This window comes from Saccopteryx bilineata, chromosome 2, assembly GCF_036850765.1.
Source record: "Saccopteryx bilineata isolate mSacBil1 chromosome 2, mSacBil1_pri_phased_curated, whole genome shotgun sequence".
NCBI lineage: Eukaryota > Metazoa > Chordata > Mammalia > Chiroptera > Emballonuridae > Saccopteryx > Saccopteryx bilineata.
In genome coordinates, this window is record NC_089491.1 from 393,989,392 (window position 1) to 394,015,167 (window position 25,776).

General features: G+C 52.6%; 1 protein-coding gene across 4 annotated transcripts; it reads right to left on the reverse strand.

Moving 5' to 3' along the window:
• Positions 1 to 1,607: 1,607 nt before the first annotated feature.
• NT5M (5',3'-nucleotidase, mitochondrial) lies at positions 1,608 to 25,739 on the reverse strand. Of its 4 annotated transcripts, none has more exons than XM_066264477.1 (5): positions 24,605 to 25,739; positions 21,792 to 21,892; positions 11,916 to 11,976; positions 8,404 to 8,536; positions 1,608 to 2,902 (listed from the first exon to the last, which is right to left on the reverse strand). In XM_066264477.1, the coding sequence occupies exons 1-5, from the start codon at positions 25,103 to 25,105 to the stop codon at positions 2,772 to 2,774; spliced, it is 927 nt and encodes a 308-aa protein (XP_066120574.1). In that variant the 5' UTR covers positions 25,106 to 25,739; the 3' UTR covers positions 1,608 to 2,771. The 4 variants fall into 4 exon arrangements, with proteins under 4 accessions (XP_066120574.1, XP_066120572.1, XP_066120575.1 ...); XM_066264475.1 differs by lacking the exon at positions 1,608 to 2,902 and adding an exon at positions 6,236 to 6,561; XM_066264478.1 differs by lacking the exon at positions 1,608 to 2,902 and adding an exon at positions 6,427 to 7,035 and having other exon boundaries at positions 8,422 to 8,536.
• Positions 25,740 to 25,776: the final 37 nt, after the last annotated feature.

Here is a 25,776-nt window from a genome sequence, read left to right on the forward strand (position 1 = left end):
TTTTTTTTTTTACAGAGACAGAGAGAGAGTCAGAGAGAGGGATAGACAGGGACAGACAGGAATGGAGAGAGATGAGAAGCATCAATCATTAGTTTTTCATTGCGCGTTGCAACACCTTAGTTGTTCATTGATTGCTTTCTCATATGTGCCTTGACCGCAGGCCTTCAGCAGACCGAGTAGCCCCTTGCTCGAGCCAGCGACCTTGAGTTCAAGCTGGTGAGCTTTGCTCAAACCAGATGAGCCCACACTCAAGCTGGCGACCTCGGGGTCTCGAACCTGGGTCCTCTGCATCCCAGTCTGACGCTCTATCCACTGTGCCACCGCCTGGTCAGGCTAGTTTGGTTTCTTATGTGCAGTTTTTTTTTAAGACTTTATTCTATTTTTAGAAATGAGAAAGATAGAGAGAGAGAGAGAGAGAGAGAGAGAGAGAGAGAAGTGGGGAGGAGCAGGAAGCATCAACTCTCATCTGTGCCTTGACCAGGCAAGCCCAGGGTTTCCAACCAGCGACCTCAGTGTTTCCAGGTCGATGCTTTATCCCCCGCGCCACCCCAGGCCAGGCTCGCCTATGTGCAGTTTTAACATGAATAGTACATAATATTTTTTATTTATTTAAACATATGGTTAACATGTATTTTTATTTTTCCTCTCTCTCTCTCTCTTTTATTACGGGGCCCAATATTTTCTTCAGTGCCCAGGGCTCACCCGACCTTAACCCGCCTCCGCCCTTCTCACGCCCTCTCCATGCACTCTGGCACAGGGTGGGGTGGGGACTCAGGGAGCTTCCCTCCTTCCTCCCCCCTTCCTTGGGCTTGTCACCGAGGGCCTGTCAGCCAGACCTCTGATCTCTGGGCATCGCCCTGCCCTGGCCTGACCCTTTTCCACCTGTCTCCCAGTTTTAGCTGCAGGTTGGGTCCCAAATACCCACCTTCAGATAGAGGCCCAGCCCAAGTGAGTCTGCTTTACTCATGGACACTTGACCCCTTAGGGAGGAATTCTGGATTAGAGGTCAGGATTGCGTGAAGGTTACAAGCGTAAACCACGGTGTGCGGTTGCCTGGCTAAAATCCTGGAACCGCTGACCTGGCATGCCCTCAGTCAGGAGCCCTGACCCTGCCAAGCCCACAACCCCATAGGTCAAGTGGGAGTGACCACAAGAGACTGGTTATGAGGTCGTGTAAAGGGCTTGTCAGCGTCCAGAACACAGTAAATGCTGTGAAAATGGTGTTATTGTTGCTGTAATGTTGGAATAGGTCCCAGATGGGAAACTGTGACTCAGAATTGGGAAGAAATTATATTAACCTTTTCTGCCTAAAACTGCTGGCTAACCTGGAGGCCATCACTCCTTCCGGGGGTTCCGGTCCTGCACCCTGACTATTTCCAATATTTTCACAGGGGTAAGTCTCCGTTTTTGACAGGAGTCGAGGGATTTTTGGGGCCAGCCAGTGAGGAAGGTGTGGACCAGGTGTCTCCAAACTTTTTACACAGGGGGCCAGTTCACTGTCCCTCAGACCGTTGGAGGGCTGGACTATAAAAAAAACTATGAACAAATCCCTATGCACACTGCATATATCTTATTTTAAAGTAAAAAAACAAAATGGGAACAAATACAATATGTAAAATAAAGAACAAGTAAATTTAAATCAACAAACTGACCAGTATTTCAATGGGAACTATGGGCCTGCTTTTGGCTAATGAGATGGTCAATGAGCTCCTCTCACTGACCACCAATGAAAGAGGTGCCTCTTTCGGAAGTGCGGTGGGGGCCGGATAAATGGCCTCAGGGGGCCGCAGTTTGGGGACCCCTGGTGTGGACCAAGCTGGTGTGTGACCGCATCTTGGGGCAGGACAAGCCTAGTTCCCTCATGGGGGAGGGGGCGGGGGTGGACGGCCTTTTCTTGCAGTAAATGGTTCTGAAGCAAAACATATACTTTGAAGAAAGTCACTTTCATTTCAGCTGGGTGTATCCTGTGTGACAAGACAATCGTAATGTTCTGTGGCCCTGGCCTATGTCATCGGCCATTTCACTGGCTCTCCGATTCCGGCACGAGGCCCACAGCAGAGTGCCACGGGCAGCCCCAACTCCAACCTTCTTATCTTTTCTCTGGGCTCTGGGTTCCAGTCCTGCTGCCCTGTGCCCTCCTAGCTCCTCAGAGCCCCCTTGCTGCCCCCGGGCCTCTGCACGGCCTTCTCTCAGCCCTCAGCCTGGTGCCCGTTCCTCCTCTACAAGGGCCTCGGTCAGTGTCCCCTGCCGGGAGGGCCCTCCCAGACCTCAGGCAGCCAGGGTCCTATCCCACCTGCTCCCACAGCACCTGGACCGTGGCCTTCATCCTAATTATAGCAAATTGTTTATGACTGCTGGTCTGGCTGGGACCATATTCTAAAACACCTTTTTGCCCTCGAAATCATGTTCTTCTCCTTGAATGAGAGGCGGCTGCAGGGGCTGCTCCTCAGCGTGAGGGGTGTCTGAGCAGAAGGGTGGCAGGCAGTTCATCGTGTCAGAGTTTCTAGGCTGGCTCTCAGATCTCGCGGCGGCAACCCGCTTAGAGGAAAAGGTTTTAATTACCAAGGCTTCTGGAACGCAGCATCTCATTGGCTGCGGACGGGACCCCAGACCTTTCCCCACGAGGTCGCCAGCCTTCGGCCTACGGGGACGTTCCATTGACCCTTCTTCTCATCGCCTGCCGAGGTCAGCGCTGTCCAGTACAAACACAACACAAGCGATGTGTGATGTTGTAAGAGCCACTGGTCGCCGGGGAGGTTTTAATAGCTGGCTTAGAGCTCTGGAGTCTTGCAGGTGTCCTTGGTCCGGCAGCTGGCTAATCCTTCCAGCTGGCTAGAGAGGCAGACAGCTTGGGGCCACACGGTCACTTTGGTTCCTGTTCGACAGGACTCTGACGTGACAACTGGATTGAGCAAAAAAAAAAAAAAGGGGTAATTAGGACTCAAACTTGGGAGGAACCAAGACAGAGGAAGGACTTAAAACACGGGAAATTCCTGGCCCTGGCCGGTTGGCTCAGTGGTAGAGCGTCAGCCTGGCGTGCAGGAGTCCCAGGTTCGATTCCCGGCCAGGGCACACAGGGGAGGCGCCCATCTGCTTCTCCACCCCTCCCCCTCTCCTTCCTCTCTGTCTCTCTCTTCCCCTCCCGCAGCCAAGGCTCCATTGGAGCAAAGTTGGCCCGGGCGCTGAGGATGGCTCCGTGGCCTCTGCCTCGGGCGCTAGGATGGCCCTGGATGCAACAGAGCAACGGCCCCTGGTGGGCGTGCCAGGTGGATCCTGGTCGGGCGCAGGCGGGAGTTTGTCTGACTGCCTCCCCGTTTCCAGCTTCAGAAAAATACAAAATAAATAAATAAATAAATAACCATGGGAAATTCCTTAAATAAAAATTTATTACCTTTAAATAATGGTACCCATGTTCCACATAATTAATAATAATAATAAAACCCTTTTTTAAAAAAAAGGGCTTTAGAGGGCTCAGCCTCTCGAGGAGGTGACTAGAGCTTGTGAGGAGTGGGCTCAGGGTCAGCAGGTGCCCCGAGCCAGCAGGTGCGAGGCGGGGCTGTTCCTGAGGGGGGGGCTCTGTGCCCTGGCCTCCCACCCACCTCATCTTTCCCAAGGCCCGAGGACCCTATGTCCCAGCAGGGGCCGGGGCCAGGTGGGTGGGGCAGAAATGGTGGCAGGAGACCGGTGGGTGAGGGTCTCTCTGTCCCCTTAAGAGCAGCTGTCCTTCATGACTGAAGGGGGCCATCCCCCGGATGTGGGGTCTCAAAACTGACCTCAAAAGACCCACTGGTCTGGTGACGCCAGCGTGAGGGTGAGGACCATGGGAGATGAGGTGCTCCCACCCCTGACATCCCTGCACGAAGGAAGTCGCCCTCACCCCCCCCAACTTAAGACACCCCCCGGGCAGGAGGAGGAGGAAGAGAGGAAGGCGTGACCAGGCCGGTGGAGTCTCATCAGCGGCTGTGGCCCTGGGACAGAAACGACCACAGCTGCCCTCCTGCTGCCCTTGCACTGAGGCCTGCGATGTCGGCGGCGTGTTGAGGGCGTGGCTGGGCGTGTTGAGGGCGTGGCTGGGCGTGTTGAGGGCGTGGCTGGGCGCACCTGCCTCACTGCTGTGTCCGGGGGCAGGCACCCCCACCCCACAGGTGGCAGGGCCTCTTGTCACCCTGGAAAGGGCAAGTCCAGGGGAAGGTGCTGCCCCCATTGGGCCGGAGTCTGCAGCGCGCTGGACAGTCCAGAGCTGAGGGCTGCGGAGGACCCCAGGAAGGCTAGACCTGACGGTTCTCTGAAAGGCGGGCGTGGAGGATGAGGTGGGCGGCACCACTGTGGACAGGGAGGAAGTGGGCAGCCCTGACCAGCTGGGAGGACAGGGCAGTGCTGCCTTGCTCATCGGAGCCCGTCTCCTGGCCTGTAGGCAGCTGCTGTGTCCTCCTGTGAACGGAGCTGAGGGCCTCAGGGACCAGCCGGGAGGCCAGCACAGCCAGGTCTCACTTCCACCCAGGGCCGCAGGCCAGGATGGCCAGGACTCTGGCCACTGCCCTGCTGGAGCCAGGCGGCCTCCTCATCAGGACTTGACCGGCAAACCCCCACTCTGTCCCCCAAGGGGTAAAGCACGCCCAGAGCGGGGACTGCTTTTGGTTAGGCCAACAGTCCTTCCTTCCTAACTTGGGGTGACCAGGCCCAGTCTCCTGAGGGGCCCTGAGAGCCAGAAAGGTCGGACGCTATGCCAGCCCTGAGCCTCAGGCCCTTCCTCCCTGATCTGCCCTGCATAGCTCGAGAGTACCTGTCACAGAGGGCGGAAGGGCCTGCCAGGGCCCCAGAGACGGGGCAGACTAGGGGTTCCCTGCAAGGAAGCTGGTGGAGAGGGCAGGCAGCAGTGGAGTGGGAGGTGGAAGAGTGAAGGCCCCCAGGACCTCTTGAGACGTGTGGGGAGGGGGCTCTTCTGGCCACACATCCTAAGGAACAAAAGCGAAGACTCGGGCACCAGCCTGCTCCCCCCACACACACACACGGCTTTGGGGTCCAGCAGGTACTCAGCCATGGGAGCAGAGCAGAGGGCGAGGGACCCCGGCTTTGGGGCCCAGCAGGGACTCGGCCATGGGAGCAGAGCAGAGGGCGAGGGACCCCGGCTTTGGGGCCCAGCAGGGACTCGGCCATGGGAGCAGAGCAGAGGGCGAGGGACCCCGGCTTTGGGGCCCAGCAGGTACGCGGCCATGGGAGCAGAGCAGAGGGCGAGGGACCCCGGCTTTGGGGCCCAGCAGGTCCTCGGCCATGGGAGCAGAGCAGAGGGCGAGGGACCCCGGCTTTGGGGCCCAGCAGGTCCTCGGCCATGGGAGCAGAGCAGAGGGCGAGGGACCCCGGCTTTGGGGCCCAGCAGGGACTCGGCCATGGGAGCAGAGCAGAGGGCGAGGGACCCCGGCTTTGGGGCCCAGCAGGGACTCGGCCATGGGAGCAGAGCAGAGGGCGAGGGACCCCGGCTTTGGGGCCCAGCAGGGACTCGGCCATGGGAGCAGAGGGCGAGGGACCCCGGCTTTGGGGCCCAGCAGGGACTCGGCCATGGGAGCAGAGCAGAGGGCGAGGGACCCAGGCTTTGAGGCCCAGCAGGGACTCGGCCATGGGAGCAGAGCAGAGGGCGAGGGACCCCGGCTTTGGGGCCCAGCAGGGACTCAGGCATGGGAGCAGAGCAGAGGGCGAGGGACCCCGGCTTTGGGGCCCAGCAGGGACTCGGCCATGGGAGCAGAGGGCGAGGGACCCCGGCTTTGGGGCCCAGCAGGGACTCAGGCATGGGAGCAGAGCAGAGGGCGAGGGACCCCGGCTTTGGGGCCCAGCAGGGACTCAGGCATGGGAGCAGAGCAGAGGGCGAGGGACCCCGGCTTTGGGGCCCAGCAGGGACTCAGGCATGGGAGCAGAGCAGAGGGCGAGGGACCCCGGCTTTGGGGCCCAGCAGGGACTCGGCCATGGGAGCAGAGCAGAGGGCGAGGGACCCGGCTTTAGGAAGGAGGCACTTGGGAGTCTGGCACTCGCTGAACTTGACCATCAGTGTGGGGTATGGAGTTGGGGTGGCCTCAGCCCTCCCTGGCCACCACGAGTGCCCGATGCTTGGGGTAGGGACAGCTATGCCCCCCTGAGTGTCTTATCAGCGCAGGGGATGGCCCAGAAGACGGACAGCTGGTGTCTGGGACCAGATGCCAAAGGATCTTGGGGTTTGTGCTAGAGGAGGCCACAGCCCCAGAAGACATTGTGAGAAGTATTTATTTTTTATGCCTTCAATGAACATTCAAGCCGATGACCCACTGCTGGGCTCTGGGCGGGACCCCGGGGATGAGGTGCGGGAACCCTCCGAGCTGGTCAGAGGCAGAGCTGTGTGTGGTGGCCCAGCAAGAGCCTAGGACGCCGGGAGCTCAGTGAGTGCCTGCTGAGCGCACGGTGGGAACTGTGGACTCCGGACCGGACGGGCAGGCAAGGGGGAAGGGCCCTGGCTGAGGCGGCTGCTCTTGACCTCTCCGACCAGGAGCACCTCGGCCATCCTGCTGCTGGCCTGCTCGCTGATGGGCTGCCCATCTGGGGAAGAGAGGACTCCCCTGAGAGAGGGGAGAACCGCTGGGCCTCTGAACAATGCCCTCGCTTCCCCTCCTGTCCGGAGTCCCTGGCCCCGGCCCCTGCTGAGGTCAGCCTGCACCGCCTGGCTGCACAAGTCCTGTCCGGGGCCTAGGGGCCAGTCCCGCCCTGAGATCAGTGTAAGGCCTGCCCGGGCTGGGGGAAGGGAGGAGACACGCGGAGGGCTTGGGCATGGGAGGGAGCATCCCTGGGGCCGGAGTTCACGCTCGCCCCAGGCCCTGAGCCGGGAGCCCTGAGGGCAGGGGCCGCCGAGGAGCCCCGAGCAGAGTCCAGCTCAGCGGGGCCGCTTGCTGTCCAGAACGGCCTTCCAGTCGTCCATCCAGGAGAGCAGCCGGCGGTGGGGCGGGGAGAGCTGCACGTGCCGGTTGTGGCAGGCGGTAAAGAGGACGTGCTCCCAGCTGGGCTTGGGCTCCGCCCCTGAGGGGGAGAGCGGCACTCAGGCCCCCGAACCTGGAGAGGCCCCCTGGGGCCGACCCCGGAGCGCCCCCTGCCCAGCAGCGCACCTCTGGACGCGGTGTTCCCGCCAGTGACGTGGTGACTGCACTAGCACCCGTCCCACGGTGGCGGGGGGCGGGGCGGGGGGGGGGTCACAGGGATGAAATGAGATGGCCCCGCCACGCAGCGGCACAAGGCTCGGGGGTGTTCAGCAAGAAGTGGGTGCAGTGGTTGCTATCACCGCGGTCAAGGCTGGAGGCTGAGATCTGCTGACGCTCTGCTCTTCCCCCTCCCCTGCCCAGTCAGCCCGACCCTGGGCAGCACCAGCTCCACAGCTCACCAGCTCTGGACGACAGGTCCCCAAACCTCAATCCTTCATGTCCACATGCCCCTTGGGTTACAGCCTGGTCCCCCAGCCCCACCTGCCCAGGCCTCTCCCCGGCTCCCCTGGTTGGAGGTGGAGGTTGAGCAGGCCTCTGGGACCCTCTCGATCGTGGCCCACTGGCACACGGTGTCCTGACCCTCCCCGAGAAACCGAGTGGTTTGGGAGGTCAGCAGTGGGCATGCTGTGATTCCAGCTGCTGGAAACAGTGACTGGCATAGAGATGGGCTTGCCTCCCAAACCAGCTCAGAAAGCCACGAGGGAAGAAATATTCCACACGTTCCCACAGAAGGGTCCAAAAGAGTAAGAATTCACCAGGGAACTACAAATGGTCTCCAGGAAGAAAGAGCCTGTCCCAGTGCAGAGCAAACCAGAGCAGGCCCAGGGGATAAGGGGACTGAGTGTTGACCGATGCTGTGGAGACGCCTGGATCCAGCTGTGCCTGAAGGCCTCCACCCTCCCTTCCTAGTCAGGTGCACCAGTGTCCCCTCTCCTTCGAAAGCCAGTTCAAGGTTCGTTGGTGGTTGCTTTTCTCAGGGGAGGAGTCCACAAGCAAAAGGGACAAATATAACTGCCAAACCACCCAGAAAGTATGCTCCACTTTTCTGGTTTATATATTAGGTTCGGTTCAAATTGCTTTTAGGAAAAAAAGGGAGGTTCTTCAGCTGAAAACAGACATTTGGAAGCCATACTGGGCATGAAGAAGGCCAACTTCCAGGTGTGAGGGACTCGCCCAAGGCCACCCACTGAGTGCTGCCCAAGCTCGGACCCATTTCTCCTGGCTCCAGGACCAGATGCTGAGAAACCCCTTGTCTCCCCAACAACAGAGAGGCTCAGTGCCACGCCCCAGGGTGGACGCCTGATACAAATCTGGTGACGGAGTAGGGCCGTCCAGAGCAGGGGCCCCGTGGCCCGGCCCCGCACACTGGTTTCTGGGCGGCTCTCAGCCTTCTGTCCTCACTCCTTACCTGCCGCAGGCCACTTGCCTGTGATGTCCAGCCGGTCATCTATGAGAAGGTCGGCAGAGACCACGGTCTTGTCTCTGGTCAGCACAACCTGCTCCAGGAAGTCAGGGCCAAAGTGTTTCTCTACCCAGGCATACTGCAATGTGAACAGGCAGAAGGGGAGGAAAGAGCCGTCAGTCCTGGGTTCAGGAGAGCTGGGGCCCAGCCGGGCTTTCTCCAGGACCAAGGGCCAGGAATCGACGCTCCGTAGGCCGCCGACGTGAAGGCGAGTTCCTGCTGCTTCACGTGCCCACCGGCAAGCTGGTGTCATCAGTTCCCTGGGTGTCGGCCGTTCTCGTGAGTGTGAGTGGTACCTCACTGTTGTTTTACTTTGATGACATGTGACGTTGAGCGTCCTGTCATAGGCTTACTTACCACCTGTATACCTCCTCTGGCGAGGTGTCTGTTCATGTCTTTCGCCCATTTTTCAATCAGGCCGTCCATTTTCTTACTGCTGCATTTCAAGCCTTCTTTGTGCGTCTAATCTGACAGCACTCGACCAGTCCGGTCTCGTGCGAGTATTTTCTCCCACGCTGGAGCTTGTCTGCTGGTTCGCTGGACCGTGTCTTTTGTAGAACAAAACTTTTTAATGTGAAAGAAGTCCATCTTAGAAATTAATTTTTTTTTCAATTACAGTTGACATTCCATGTTATTTTATATTCACTTCAGGTGTACAGTCTAGAGGTTATACATAATTTACAAAGTGACCCCCCCATACTTCCAGTACCCACCTGGCACTGTACGGAGTTATTACAGTATTACTGACTGTATTCCCTGTGCTGTACTTTATGTCCCTGTGATGAATCATTTCTTTCATAAATTGTGCCTGTTGGTATTTTATCTAAAGAGTCATCGCCATACCCAAGGTCATCGAGGTTCCTCCTGTGTTATGTTCTAGGAGTTTTATGGTTTTGTTTTCTGCATGTAGGTCTATAATCTAGTTTGAGTTGATTTTTGTGAAAGGTGTAATATGTGTAAGGTCTGTGTATAGATTTTTATTTTTTTTTGCATGTGGATGTACAGTTGTTCTAGCACCATTTGCTGAAAAGACTATTTTTTTAAATTGATTGATTTTGGAGAGAGGAAGTGAGAGAGAGAAGGAGACAGGAACATCGCTCTGTTCCTGCATGTGCCCTGTCCGGGGATTGAACTGGCAACCTCCTTGCTTCAAGAAGATGGTCTCACCAACTGAGCTATCCATCCAGGGCTGAAAAGACTATCTTTGCTTCATTGTATCATCTGTGATCCTTGTCAGAGATCAGTCGACTATATTTATTTGGGTCTTCATCTCGACTCTCTGTATTGTCCCACTGGTCTATCTGTTTTTTCATCGGTATCACACTGTCTTGAGTACGGCTGCTTTACTGCAGGTCTTGAAGTTAGGTAGCATTAGTCCTCCAACTCTGTTCTTCTCATTCAGTATTGCCTTGGCTCTTCTGGGGTTTTGGCCTTTCCACATAAACTTTGAAATTAGTTTGTTGATATCCACAGAATAACTCACTGGGATTTTAACTATCGATGAGGCTGGTCAGGCACAACAAGTGCTGGGAAGAAAGGCTGAGGTGACAGCAATGACAAGAAGAGAGAGATCCAGACGCCCGTGGACTTTAGAAACAGATCAGATGGAACTGTGGCTTGCTGGTGTGCTGGACGGGAGGGGCAGGAGAAGGATGTCCGCAGGACGGACTCCTGTGTCTCGCCTGAGACGGAAGGGACGGACGTGCCCGGGGACAGAGGTATCAGGTTGGAGTTGTCCGGAGTTCAGAGGGGAGCCCTGGGCTGAGGCTCCCCAGACAGATGGCAGACATAAAGATGAAAATTAAGCCCGTGGGAACGGGTGAACGACAGCCATCGTATCCATCTTACCCCAGTAAGCGCCAGACAAGCACCTGGACCACCACTACAGCCTCAGCTGAAAGTTACTTTAGCCCAGCAGTTCTCAAAATTGAGGGCACCCCTTCCCCTGCCTCGTAGGCTTGTTTAAATACACTTGGCTACTCCCAGAGAGTCTAATTCAGAAAATCTAGAGAGAGGCTAGGAAACACCCACTTCTATTCAAGTGTCCCGGGGATGAGGACCCTGTTGGTTGGGGACCTGACATTGGGTCACTGCTCTAGTAGAAATAGTGGACTTGGCCTGACCAGGCGGTGGCGCAGTGGATTGAGCGTCGGACTGGGATGCGAAGGACCCAGGTTCAAGACCCCGAGGTTGCCAGCTTGAGCGTGGGCTTATCTGGTTTGAGCAAAGCTTGGACCCAAGGTCGCTGGCTTGAGCAAGGGGTTACTCAGTCTGCTGAAGGTCGGCAGTCAAGGCACATATGAGAAAGCAATCAATGAGCAACTAAGGTGTCACAATGAAAAACTGATGATTGATGCTTCTCATCTCTCTCCATTCCTGTCTGTCTGTCCCTGTCTATCCCTCTCTCTTTCTCTCTGTCTCTGTAAAAAAAAATAATAATAAAATAAATTAAAAAACAGTTTGTTAAAAAAAAAAAAGAAATAGTGGATTTGGCCTTCTGTCCTAACTCCACACTCACTGACTCGAGTAATGTATAAACATTAACTCCCCTGAGTTGAACTAAACTAGTGTTCTTACATTTTATAAGGGTGTGAGGATTACCACGGAATGGGGAGCTACGAGCATGCAACGGAATGGTGGACGCAGAGCCTTGCATGATCCCTGACAACTCCTCAGTGGGCGTGAGCTCCCGTCCGGCTCGGAGCACACGGAAGGCTTCCGTGCTGGCTCCCTGTGTGCGTGTTGTTCTCACACGGCCCTGGAGAGCGGAGACGTAACGTGAAGACACGCAGTAGAGCACGGAGATCCTGGGCTTGGGGAGGGCGGCTCGGACTGCTCAGGGGAACGGCCGGGCCCTGAACCCACCTGGGAGGGGAACTCCCACCTCCTGGGCAACAGACCTTCCCTCCGGTGAGGTTGACCGCAGCCTCTCACTTTTCAGATAAATCTGCTTCATGTAATTCTAGTATTGTCCATAAAGATGATAAAGTGAGTATGTAAAGCGAGCAAAGCTCAACTATTTCACCTTTGTAAGACCTTCGGTGCCAGCAAGTTCACAGCCCTAATATTCCAGTGCGGGTTTGCCTCCACAGACCCCTTTCCTCTTCTGGGCCCTCCTTCACAAAGGACACTTCACTGACACGTGGAGGGTCACCTGCTCCAGAGAAGCCTTCACGGCCACGAGGCTCCATCCGGACGAGGTGACAGAATCTCAGACTGGTGCTAGAGAAGGTCTTCGGGAGAGGAGACCCTGGCACCGAAACCGGAGGGACTGATGGGTGGGGGAGGGGCAGAAACGAGGCGGCCGGTGCCACCGCCCCCACGGGCAGCAGCCGCGCTCCGAGGTCCAGCGCCCAACCCCGGGCGTGCCGAGGGCCGGCACCCCTCCTCCGCGAGGCCTGGGGTCAAGGTGGGGAGAGCAAAGCAGCAGCCCTCTCCGCGCACGCTGTACATCTCACCTTCTCGTACGGACAGTACTTGTACATCCTGATGGGGCTCGTGCAGATGAAGACGTCAGTGCTGTGGGCAGAGGAAGAAGAGCGGGCGGTGAGCCACGTCCCTGTCGTCACCCCCCTCCCACGCGGTGGCACTGGGCCCTCGCGGAGTCTGAGCCCGTCGCCTGGAGCAGGTAAGCCCACAACCTGTGTTGTTGTCCACACCAGTGATGTCTGCCCTCTCCCATTGCCCTGGGCGGCCATAGGGGGTCCCCACTCTGCCCTAGACAATCTCCTGGGCCTGGATAACCACTGATCTCTCTTCTGTCTCCATAGATCATAGATCTGTATTTTCTAGAATTTCATATAAATGAAACCATAGAGTATGTACTTTTTTTTGGACTAGGTTCTTTTAATCTAGTAACATTATTTGGGAGATTCATTCATGTTCTTAAATGTATGAATAGAATGTCCCTTTTTTTAAATTGAGTAGACTAGCCTTGTAAAACTATGTCATTAAGATATAATTCCCATGTCATGAGAGAAACCTATTTCAAGCGTATGATTTAATGAATTTTAGCATATTTACAGAGTTTTACAACAATCACCAATCTGAGAACACTTCCATCTCCCCCCGAAAGAAATCCTATAATATACGGTCCTTTGTGACTGGGTCCTTTCCTTTAGTGTAATATTTTCAAGGGCCACCCACATTGTAGAATGTGTCAATCCTTCGAGACTCTTTAGCGCTCGCTCGTTGGTATCCCATTGTATCCATGCACCACATTTTGCTTATGCATTTATCATTGATACACATTTGGGAATGGTTCCACCCGTGAATAGCGCTGCTAGGAACACTCAAGCACAAGTTTCTGTGTGGACATAGGTGCTCAATTGAGTCCACTCCCAGGAGTGCAGCTGCTGGGTCCTGTGATAACTCCACATGAAACATTTTCAGGTGGGATTGGAAAACGGCAGCTGCACCATTTTACACTCCCACCAGCAACGATCAGGGTTCAGAAATTCTCCACCTCTTCTCTGACACTCACAATCGCCTGTGTTAATTACTATTATTATAGTGATTCCAGTGGGTGAGAAGTAGTTTCTTATTGTGGTTCTGATTGCATTTTCCTCATGATTAATGGTGCCCAGGCAAATTTTCATGCACTCATTGGCCATTTACCTTTTTGGAGAAATATGTGTCCAAATTCATCACCCCGAGCCCATGTTTCAAAACCAAGTTAGAGCACATCATTCTGTCTCCAGCTCCGTCCTCCACTGTCCCCACTGCCCGCCACACTCACTCAACTCAGCCACACTGGTCTCCCTCACGTTGCTCAAACAAGCAAAGCCCTTGACCGGCTCAGGGCCTCCACGCTTGCTCAGCCCTCAGCCTGAGTGACCGCAACCCCGACGCTGGCACGTCACTGGTTAGGTCATTCTTTTTTCACTTTCAAGTCGAGAGGAGGGGAGATAGAGAGACCGCATGCACCCCAACCAGAATCCCCCCGGCAACCCCCGTCTGGGGCTGATGCTTAGATCATCCGAGCCGTCCTCAGCACCCAGGGCCGACTGCCGCGGACCAGCGCGGCTCGTAATTCTGGGACTTGAGTGAGAATGGTGTGGAATTAAGAAAACAGACTCATTAAGAAAAAAGGATGGGATTGGGAGTTCTCTTCAATTTCTGGCAACTTAAGCAAGCAAGTGAAGTGGGTGCAAATACTCAGCGTCACAGCCAATATGAAGGTGGTAAGTAAGCCTTGAATTTACAAAGGCTTTTTGCCACTTGCGGTCTATAACAGCCGACGCTTGAACCAGCTGAGCCACTGGCTGTGGGAGGGGACGAGGAAGAGAAGGAGGAGAGGCAGGGGAAGAGAAGCAGACGGTCATCTCTCTAGTGTGCCCTGACAGAGGGTCGAACCCTGGATGTCTGCACGCCGGCTGATGCTCTACCCACTGAGCCAACCGGCCAGGGCCAGTGAGTTCCTTCTTACTCTTCAGCTCTGAGATCAAATGTTACTTCCTCAGAGATACCTTTCTCCATCTGAAATAGCCCCTTCCCCATTTACTCCCTAACACATCATCTTGTTTCTTTTATTCACAAAGCTTAGTACAAATATTGATCAACTTATGACCTATGCAACTCATGACCATTCGACTTTACGACCACAATCGCTAGCCACGACTGCTCCGCGTCTGGCAGCGTAAGCGTTGCCCAGCTGGGCGTACGACAGTGCGGACCAGCTTCCGGCAGCACTACCATCTCCGCGTGCACCATTTCAACTGTTATCCCAGACTCGGTACAGCAATTTGTGTTTTGTGTCTTGGATATTTTTCATCAAACCCCTCCCAAGATGTCTATCAAGAGAAAATTGTCTTTGCAAATATTAAACCAGTTGTACTGGTAAATGCTGTGTTTTACTTAAACCTGACAAATGTAAAAATAAGAAACAAATTGTGTAGAGATGATATAAATGGCATAAAATGAACAAAGAAAATTATGATATATAACAATAATGAAAGAAAATTATGATAAAATATGACTTAAAGATTTTTATAACATCATTTCACAGTACTGTACACATATAGCCTACTCAACTTATGACCAAATCGTGTTACAATTGGTCTGTCGGAACCATTCGTGGTCGTAAGTCGAGCACTAGCTGTACAATCTAAAGGTTCCTCCCCATTGTGAGGCCTCCTTAAGGCCTAAGACCTTAGGTGTCTTCTTCTTGCGGGGGTGGGAGAGAGGGGCAGACAGAAAGGGAGAGAGATGAGAAGCATCAACTCATGGTTGTGGCACCTTAATTGTTCATTGATTGCTTCTCATATGTGCCTTCACTGGGGGGCTCCAGCCAAGCCAGTGACCCCTTGCTCAAGCCAGTGACCTTGGGCTTCAAGCCAGCGACCATGGGGTCATGTCTATGCTCCCACGCTCAAGCCAGATGAATCCACGCTCAAGCCAGCAACCTCAGGGCTTTGAACCTGGGTCCTCAGCATCCCAGGCTGATGCTTTATCCACTGTGCCATCGCCTGGTCAGGCAAGTTATAATATATATAATATATATATATATATGTCTTAAAGCAAACACTTTTCAACCTTCTCGCAGGGACTGACCTGGGGAGCCAGTTACAATCCCATCAGAAAGTACTCATTGCTCTAGACATCATGAGTTTCTTTTATTCAGCACACATGGATTCCATCACATTCTATCCATGACGGAGATTCAGATAGGACTACTTTATTTGCTGGCCATGACTCCAGATAAGGGTTGGCTATTTTACCCATGAAATGCCCTTTTCAAGGACAATTCATATTGACTGAGAGCATTTTATGTGGACTACACTGTACTACTTGTTATGGGGGGGACATCTGCTAAAAGAATAAAAATGTTATCACTGGGTCTCTATCACAATTTTAAATGCACATGGCTGTGATCCAGCTAGTCCACAACTGTGCAGAAGTACTTGCAGGTGCCCAACAAGACTCTCACTGCAGCCCTGATGCACAAGAAAACATAAGAGATGACTTAAATGTCGACGTGAAAATCATTAAATAAATTATGGTACGTGCGTATGCTAAAATACCGTGCAGTAGTTTAAAAGAACAAGATAGCTCTACAGAGATATAGAAAGATACCTAACACATACTGTTAAGTACAAACAGAGGAAGTTACAGAACAATATAGAAGACTGCATTCCTGGTTGTTGTTTTTTTGTTTAAAACAAGCAAATAACTATTATGTGAATATTCACTCAGCAGAAGTCTGGGCGTGGCCCTGGCCGGTTGGCTCAGCGGTAGAGCGTCGGCCTGGCGTGCGGGGGACCCAGGTTCAATTCCCGGCCAGGGCACATAGGAGAAGCGCCCATCTGCTTCTCCACCCCTCCCCCTCTCCTTCCTCTCTGTCTCTCTCTTCCCCTCCCGCAGCCAAGGCTCCATTGGAGCAAAGATGGCCCGGGCGCTGGGGATGGCTCCTTGGCCTCTGCCCCAGGCGCTAGAGTGGCTCTGGTCACAACAGAGCGATGCCCCCTGGTGAGCAGAGCGTCGCCCCCGGTGGGCGTGCCGGGTGGATCCCGGTCGGGCGCATGCGGGAGTCTGTCTGACTGTCTCTCCCCGTTTCCAGCTTCAGAAAAATAAAAAAAAATAAAATAAAAAAAGATGACTGGGCGTGTGCCGTGAGCTGGGCACACACTCCGGGGACTGAGGGGGAACAGCCACAACCAAGATGACTTCTGATTCTGGGGAGCTGACACTCAGAAGGCAAAGGGACAAATGCAGAGACATAGTGTAGGCTTGGAGAACATACCCAGGGCGATGGGGCAGAGTGACTGGGAGGGGCAGCGGACACATCGGCTGCAGCGGTCGGGGACGGCCTCTTTGAGGAGGTGACATTCAAGGTGTGGAGAGTTGACGGATAGAAACGATGTGACCTCGCAGGGAACTGGGGGAGAAACATTCCAAGAGGATACAATCAGAACCAAGGCCGTGAGACCAGAAACAAGTTCCAGGCACCACGGGGCGGACAATAAGCCGGCGCCCACAGAGCGGGTGTGGGGCCAGACGGGGGCGGGGCGGGGCGGGGCTGTGAGACCGCTTCAGGGGCCTGGCTGAGCTCGGGTTTTATCGTGGTGCCACAGGAAACCAAGAGAGAGTTTTAAAGAGGGGACCAACATTGCCAGCATTTGGTTTAAAAATACTCTGGCTGCTGGATGGAACATACAAATTTATAAATCTATATACAAAAACATAATGTAAGTACATTTTAAAAGGTCTGAAAGCAACCACCTCAAATTGTTAACTATGGGCAACTATGTTTTCTTTCCCATGTATTTCACATTATATAAGTCTATACTCACAAATGACTTAATAGTTTTTAAAAATTCATCACCTGTAAGGATATTCCAAACAAGCATTTCAGGCCGTGGGCAATGCCTAGCGAGACACAGTCTCCTACTCAGTAAGAATGCCACATGCCAAAGAGGCTTTAGAGACAGAAAGGGAGAGAGAGGGTGAGAAGCACCAACTTGTAGTTGTGTCACTTCAGCTGTTCACTGATATCTTCTCATATATGCCTTGACTGGGGCCGAGCCACTGTCCCCTTGCTCAAGCCAGCGACCTTGGGCTTTTCATTCCAGTGACCTTTGGGGTCCAGCAGGTGAGCTTCGAGATCGTGTGGACAATCCCCCGCTCATGCCAGTGACCCCACACTGATGAACTCCCTCCCACTCAAGCCAGTGACTCCATACTGACAAGCCTGAGTCCCACAGTCCGAGCCAGCAACCTTGGTGTTTCAAGCTGGCAACCTGAGCATTCTGGGTCAGTGCTTTATCCACTGCGCCACCACCGGTCAGGCCAAAGAGGCTATTTGAGGACAGTCCTTCAGGTGGGCAGATAAGGTCTTTGCTCACACTAGTCACCTCCTACAGGAAACCCTCTTGCTTTCCCCATGTAGCAGATTCTTTTTTATTCCTTAAGATGACAGCCCAAGCGTTACTGCCTCCCGGGGGGAGGGGGGAGTATGAGCCACTGCCTCTCTGCATTCCCTGACCCCTCCCACTCACACTTATATTGCAGAAATTTTAGAACTGCATCCTAGTCACTTGTTCACTAATGAACTCTTTGAAGGCAAAAACTCTTACCTAGTTCTACAGTATATCTGCACACCTGGTACAAGAACTAACTTGTAGCAGGTCCTTGACAGATCCTCGTTGTCACGTTGTAAACCTTGGTCTCTGTCTGCTCTAGCACTAGACACCCAGCTACCCACTTATTGTCTAGACCCCTCTCTTTGTCCAAACTCTGGGCACTGACTGATGGTGGAAACCTTCTCCCCAGTGAAGAAGTGAAGAGCCAAAATGGAGGTAAAGCACCACCGGTACACTTAGACTGGTGTTTCCCAGAATGGAGTCTGCTCAAGTGCTAAGGGGAAGGGAGAAAAGAAAGTTCCAGGCTAGAGAGCAGTACCCTATGCTACCCCATGGAAGAGTCACAGTGCACAGGAGCCAATGGAAAGCTCTGGGAAGTTCTACAGTAAAGGCACCTTGATTCAGTGTTTCCCCGGTGGTTTTGGTGAAAGAACGCATTTTCTTTTTGCATACCCATTAAATCTTGCAGAATAACAACATCATTGAACATTTTACTGAGCACATACTATGTGCCAGGCACTATACCAAGGACTTTCTCAGTATTCTCATTTTACAGATACGGAAACTGGGACCCAGAGAGTTTAAAAACTTGCCCAGTGTCTGACAGATTGTAGAGAAGCTTGGATTTGAGCCTGGGTAGTCTCATTCCAGTTAAGACTTAACTTTCATTACTATTCTGCCCAGCTCCTCAGAATACAGTCAGGGGAACGTGGTTTAGGAAATGCTGACCCAGACAAGAATACGGTTTTGACAAAAAGCCCTTCAATAGAAGACTGGATAAAGAAGATGTGGCACATATACACTATGGAATACTACTCAGCCATAAGAAATGATGACATCAGATCATTTACAGCAAAATGGTGGGATCTTGATAACATTATAAGGAGTGAAATAAGCAAATCAGAAAAAAACAAGAACTACATGATTCCATACATTGGTGGAACATAAAAATGAGACTAAGAGACATGGACAAGAGTGTGGTGGTTACCAAGGGTGGGGGGGGAGGGAGGACATGGGAGGGAGGGAGGGAGAGAGTTAGGGGGAGGGGGAGGGGCACAGAGAACTAGATAGAGGGTGACGGAGGACAATCTGACTTTGGGCGAGGGGTTTGCAACATAATTTGATGACAAAATAACCTAGACATGTTTTCTTTGAATATATGTACCCTGATTTATTAATGTCATCCCATTACCATTAATAAAAATTTATTTAAAAAAAAAAAACAAAAAGAATACGGTTTTGAAATGCTTCAGTGCCAGAATATAAAAGACAATAAAAGGTATTGATGAGGACGTGGAAACATCTGCATATGTTGCTAGTGGTAACATAAGATACTGTAGTCGCTTCGGAAAACAGTTTGGCAGTTCTCAAAATGTTAAATATGGATTTTCCATACAACCCAGCAATTCCATCATTGGGTACACACCTAAGAGAAATGAAAATATACAACTACAAAGAACTTGTATACAAATGTTTAAAGCAGCATTCTTCTTAATATCTAAAAAGCAGAAACAGGCCCTGGCCAGGTAGCTCAGTAGGCTGGAGTGTCATCCCCATATGCTGACGTTGTGGGTTCTATTCCCCATTAGGGAAGATACAAGAATCAACCAATGACAACTTTTCCAGGTTGGCCATCTGCTTCACAGCTTCCAGGCCCCCCGGTAGAGGCTCAAGGTCAAAGTGGAACAACAAATCGCTCTTTCTTTCTTTCTCTCTGTCTCCCTTCCCCTCTCTCTAAAGATCAATTAAAATGTAAAAGTATTAAAAAAGTAGAAACAACTCAAATGTCTATCAATTGATAAATGGACGAACAAAGTGTGGCATGTCCATACCATGGAATATTACTCGGCAATGAAAAAAGAATTATCACAATATAAACAAATAACAAATTATGTTATACATCTGAAATGAATACAATCTTTTTTTTTTTTTATTTATTTATTTATTTATTTATTCTTTCATTTTTCTGAAGCTGGAAACGGGGAGAGACAGTCAGACAGACTCCCGCATGCGCCCGACCGGGATCCACCCGGCACGCCCACCAGGGGCGAGGCTCTGCCCACCAGGGGGCGATGCTCTGCCCATCCTGGGCGTCGCCATGTTGCGACCAGAGCCACTCCAGCGCCTGGGGCAGAGGCCACAGAGCCATCCCCAGCGCCCGGGCCATCTCTGCTCCAATGGAGCCTCGGCTGCGGGAGGGGAAGAGAGAGACAGAGAGGGAAAGCGCGGCGGAGGGGTGGAGAAGCAAATGGGCGCTTCTCCTGTGTGCCCTGGCCGGGAATCGAACCCGGGTCCTCCGCACGCTAGGCCGACGCTCTACCGCTGAGCCAACCGGCCAGGGCCCTGAATACAATCTTAATAAGTCAATTAGACTTCAACTTTTAAAAAGTTACATAGGGTATGCAAATCAGAAAATTATGTTTCAGCAAAGGAGAAAATTCTGTTTGAAAATATCATGGTTCTCAATCTAGATGTCTCATTAAGTACAGATTCCATTTTAAAACACACACACACACACACACAAACGAATAAAGTAGTGATTTGTGCTATAACATGTATGAACCCTGGAAACACTATGCTCAGTGAAAGAAGCCAGTCACAAAAAGACCACATGTCATCTTAAATATATAAGAAATGTCCAGAATAGGCAAATCTACAGAGACATAAAGTAGACAGCAGTTGCCTAGGGCTGCCGAGGGTGGGCAGGAGTAGGAGTGACTGCTAGTGGCCATAGGATTTTTTTTTGGGGGGGGGTAAAGAAAATGTTCTAAAATTGACTATGGTGCCTGACCAGGCGGTGGCGCAGTGGATAGAGCGTCGGACTGGGATGCAGAGGACCCAGCTTCGAGACCCTGAGGTTGCCAGCTTGACCACAGGCTCAACTGGTTTGAGCAAAAGCTCACCAGCTTGGACCCACTCGAGCAAGGGGTTACTCCGTGTGCTGAAGGCCCACGGTCAAGGCACATATGAGAAAGCAATCAATGAACAACTAAGGTGCTGCAATGTGCAACAAAAAACTAATGATTGATGCTTCTCATTTCTCTGTTCCTGTCTGTCTGTCCTTGTCTATCCCTTTCTCTGACTCTCTCTCTGTCTCTGTAAAAAAAAACAAACTTAAAAAAAATTGATTATGGTGACAGTCGCACAACTCTGTGAATATACTAAAATCCATCAACTTGTACACTCTGAATCAGGGGTCGGGAACCTTTTTGGCTGAGAGAACCATGAACGCCATATATTTTAAAATGTAATTCCATGAGAGCCATACAACGACCCGTGTATGTTACACATTATCCAATAAAAATTTGGTGTTGTTCCGGAGGACAGCTGTGATTGGCTCCAGCCACCCGCAACCATGAACATGAGCGGTAGGAAATAAATGGATTGTAATACATGAGAATGTTTTATATTTTTAACGTTATTAATTTTTTTATTAAGGATTTGTCTGCAATCCAGATGCAGCCATCAAAAGAGCCACATCTGGCTCGCGAGCCATAGGTTCCCGACCCCTGCTCTAATTGGATGTATACTATGTGAATTATATCTCATTAAGGCTATTTTAAAAATGGTTCTCAGGAAAGCACTTCATCTGCCACTTTGAATGCAGTTCATGGTATGCAACAGCTGTGGTCGGGGCTTCAGTCCCTAAAACCGATCATTTCACCAGAACAAAACAGACTGAAAAAACCCCCAGACTGTCTCACACAAAACCCCTCCTGCTTCCTCAGCAGCCTTTTTCATTAGGTCTCCTGTCATAACTCTTCACACACCTGCTCCTTTTCTTTTCAGAACTTATTACAACCTGCGAGCACCTTCACTTGCATGATTCTTCGTGTAATGTCTGCCCTCTGGCTGGACTGTCAGCTCCACAAGGGCAAGGACCAGGTTCTGTTGTTTCTGTCTCACTGACTGTATCAAACAGTCAGTTCTCAGATATCTGCTGAGTAAGTGAACTTTCAACACCTAGTGAACCATGTCAAGTCAGACCGTATCTTTTCTCAAGTTACTAAATTGAAACATCATAACAGCCTACAAGCAGAGTCTGTTTTCTTCAGCTAGGTTTGTATCAAGTCCAGTGACAATGGAGCGAGCCTGGCTCACTGGAACAAGGGAGAGGGAGGGGAGGGAGGGGAGGGAAGGGAGGGAGGGAGTGCGCAGAGGCAACAACGGGACTGCAGGAAGGTGCAGACCCTGGAGCGGAGGACAGACGGAGGACTGGGGCAGGACAGACGCTGGAGCGGAGGACACACTTACTTTTCCAGGTTGGCCATCTGCTTCACAGCTTCCACGGCCCCCGGTAGAGGCTCAAGGTCAAAAAAGAAATTCTCTGACTCCAATATGCTGTTGGCCTTTTCCTGAGGAGAGAAGCGGGTGACTTCCAGGGTCCTGAGCACCCTGCCTCACGGCAGGGAGGATGTCACAGCTGGAAAGGGCTGCGGTCTAGAAGAGGGTGGGGCTTCCAGCTTCCACAGTCCCCTCCCTCCCCTCCCACATACCCAAGGACATACTTCGGGGAAGGGGGATCATACGAAGTTTGTCTATGTTCTAGCCCTCCCAAAGAGGGACCTGACTTCTGCAAGGATCCAGCAGAGACCCCTAAGGTGCCACAGATTATGGATTCCAAAGCCTGCTTTGCCGGAGGCACAGATGGAGCTGTCTGGGACCAAACATAATGAACCATATGTTTGCTTGATTCTAATGGCCAGAGGCATGCTGGAGGCTCTAAGGATGGACCAGGTCTTGCCATTTCCCTGGTGGACCCTGAGAAAGAAGATACCGTCTAAGAGGGACTCTCCGTGGCTTAACTGGGTTCAAAAAAAACAACAACACAAAAAACAGAGCCTAGCAGCTGTATCTATATAGAAGCCTCTCACTTAAACCACACTTCAGAGAGAATCCTGCACTCAGCCACCTGCCTCCCACACTGACCTGCCTACTTGCACTGTGTTCCTGCCATCTGAGCCAGCCTTGATAAAGAAGTTCCTGGAGCCTGACATGTGGTGGCGCAGTGGATAAAGCATCGACCTGGAAATGCTGAGGTCGCTGGTTCGAAACCCTGGGCTTGCCTATTCAAGGCACATATGGGAGTTGATGCTTCCAGCTCCTCCCCCCTTCTCTCTCTGTGTGTCTCTCTCTCCTCTCTCTCTGTCTCTCTCTCTCCTCTCTAAAAATAAATAAATAAAATTAAAATATAAAAAAAAAAAAAAAAAGAAGTTCCTGGAGCCTGACCTGTGGTGGCGCAGTGGATAGAGCGTCGGACTGGGATGCAGAAGACCCAGGTTAGAGACCCCGAGGTCGCCAGCTTGAGTGCGGGCTCATCTGTCTTGAGCAAAAAAGCTCACGAGCTTGGACCCAAGGTTGCTGGCTTGAGCAAGGGGTTACTCGGTGGGCTGAAGGCCCACGGTCAAGGCACATATGAGAAAGCAATCAATGAACAACTAAGGAACTGCAAGGAAGAACTGATATTTCTCATCTCCCTCCCTTCCTGTCTGTCCGTCCCTATCCGCTCCCCTCTGGCTCAGAGAGTGCACTTTCGCTTTCCACCAAAGACTGAAGACGGTTTCCCAGACGGAGCTGAAACACCAGGAACACCGATGCCATCTGGCTGGACCAGAGCAGAGAAGGGCGGGGCAGAGAAGAACAAGCAGACTGGCAGGGGGCCGAGCTGTCCAGCTAGAGAGGGTGGCCTTAGCTTCACAGCCCTCCTGCCTCAAGACTGAGCTGTTAACAGCCCTGCTGTTTTCATTGCCACGCTACATATCACAATCGAGCTGTTTTGCACCAAATCAAATTTTCTTCTTCACCCCACAATCCAATTGGGGATTCCTGTTGGTGTTTGAATTGATGCCAATGGCCATCGGTTAACAGAGTCCGTAAATTCAAGAGCTGGACAGACTCGAAGATCCGGAAGAGCATTGCCATGACACGGGGGGGGGGGGGGGCGAGGAGGTGGGTGTTGTAGGTGGTCAAGGCCCCCCCCCCCCCACATCAGCCAGAACAGCTCTTTTATCTGTGCTACGTGCTGGGCTGCCAATAAACACGTTGCTTAAAAGAAAGACTCCCGCAGCCTTTGAAGCTGGAAAGCCCCACATCCAGCCTTTCATTCACACAGGAGAAAACTGAGGCTCGAAAGCATTCGTGATTTACTTCCTGTTAAACGGCAAAACGGTGGCCGAGCAAGCCGGGAGGACTCTGTCTCTCAAACCCCGGGCCAGGAGTTTTCAACCTCGTGTTGCTGAGCCAAAATCAAGTTTGCAGAATGCCAGTTTTCCAGGGCTGGACAAGAGGAAAGTGAGAAGAGGACAGACAAACCCCAGCCTCTAGGAAGCAGGAACCTACCCCCCAGCAAGTGCCTCTGCTAGGTCAGAAGCTCTAAGCTCCAGAACAAGTACCAGCACCCATCACATAACCGGGTAGGGGACGCTGAGATCACACTGGCAATACTCTTCTTGTGAATCACAGGGAGCTAAGCAAATGAGTGCTTATTGCTAATAGATGTTCTCTCTTTGAACCTCACATCCCACAAGGGGTAAGACTTGAGGCCTGACCTGAGGTGCTGCAGTGGATTGATTAAGCCTCGACCTGGAATGCTTAGGTCCCTGGTTCAAAACTCTGAGCGTCAAGTAACATATTGGAAGTAACTGCTAGGAGTTCATATTTCCCGCTTCCCCCTTTCCCCACCCCTTCTCCTCTCTCTAAAAATCAATCAATAAAATAAAAAAAATCTAAGAGAAAAAAAAAGGTTTGAAGCCAAATATACCAAAATATTTAAAGTCAGTTTAAGATATTGAGTTAGGTATATTTCACTTTCTATTCTCCTAAATTCTGAGAAGCCGTCGATGACAGCCAAGAGTTAACTGTGCACAGGGCTGCCCAGTCGCTGAGCCCTTCGGTCCTTCCCAGGACCCTGATCTCCAAGAAGCCCACCCCGAGGCGCTCGGGGCGATGACCCACCCAAGGTCACGCAGGCTGCCTGGCCCGGGCTGGGAAGGCAGGCCTCGGTCTCCCCGCCCTCGGGGGCCGCGGGCCCCGGGGCCAGACCGGCGGCCGGGGCGGGGGGTGCTCACGCTCAGCCCGGGTTGCAGGCGGCCGTACTGCTCGGACAACCAGAAGCCGCGCCGGTCCTCCAGCGCGATGAAGGGCTGGTCGGGGAAGCGAGCGCGGAACTTCCTGAGGAAGCCGCCTTCGAAGTCGGCCAGGACGCCGTCCATGTCCACCAGCACCCGCAGGGCGCGTCTGCCCGCCGGGCCAACCGGCCCAGCCGCCCACCTCCAGCGCCGCGCCGCCGGGATGACCGCGCCGCGGGGCCACCGCGCACACCAGCCGCCCAGCCGGATCATGGCCTCTCGCTTCCGCTCACCGGGGACAGCGGAGCTGGGGCCTGGCCGAGAGACATGGTGGTGGCCTGGAGGAAAGCCCCGCGGGCCGGACAGCGGGGTGGGGCGGGGAGCGAGCGCGCAGGCTCGGGCGCAGAGCGAGGCCCGCGGGACGCGTGCCCACGCGGGGACCCGCTGGGCGGGCGTGGCCATGGAGACAGCCCAGCGTGCTGGACGCCTCTCTGGGGGCATCCACACGCCGGCTCTCCACTCACGTGTTCAACCGGGAACCCTGGTCCTGGGCACCCTCTCTCCGCCGCCGGGGCGAGGATGGAGGACCGAGGACACAGGTCGAGCCTGTGGCACAGAAACCAGGACTGGGGGCTTTTCTGTGTGAACACAATCGTGTTCCTGACATCATCATGGCATGTAGCGCTTTAGAAGGAAAGACAGGCAAAAAAGCAGATACATCTCCGCGGGCAAGTGAGATCCAGGACAGAATAAACTGACGGGACTGTATCAAACTAAAATGCTTTTTACACAACAAAGACACAATTAGCACAAGACAACCCATTCAATGAGAGAACGTATTCACCGATCTATCTGATAAGGGGTTTATGACCCAAAATGTATAAAGAACTGATAATAAAACTCAACACCAGGAAGATGAGGGAGCCAATGTTTGCTTCCACGAGTTTCATGGTTTCGCGACTAGGGATGGCAATTTCAGGTTAAAATCCGGCCAATGTATACCTAATTATGAGTCTATTTCTCTCCCTTTGCCCACTGTCCCCATGAAATAGAGGGACGGGGATTCACACGTGCACAAAACCGAGAGAGAGAGAGAGAGAGAGAGAGAGAGAGAGAGAGAGAGAGAGAGAGAGAGAGAGAGAGAAAAAGAAAAAGAAAAAGAAAAAGAAAGA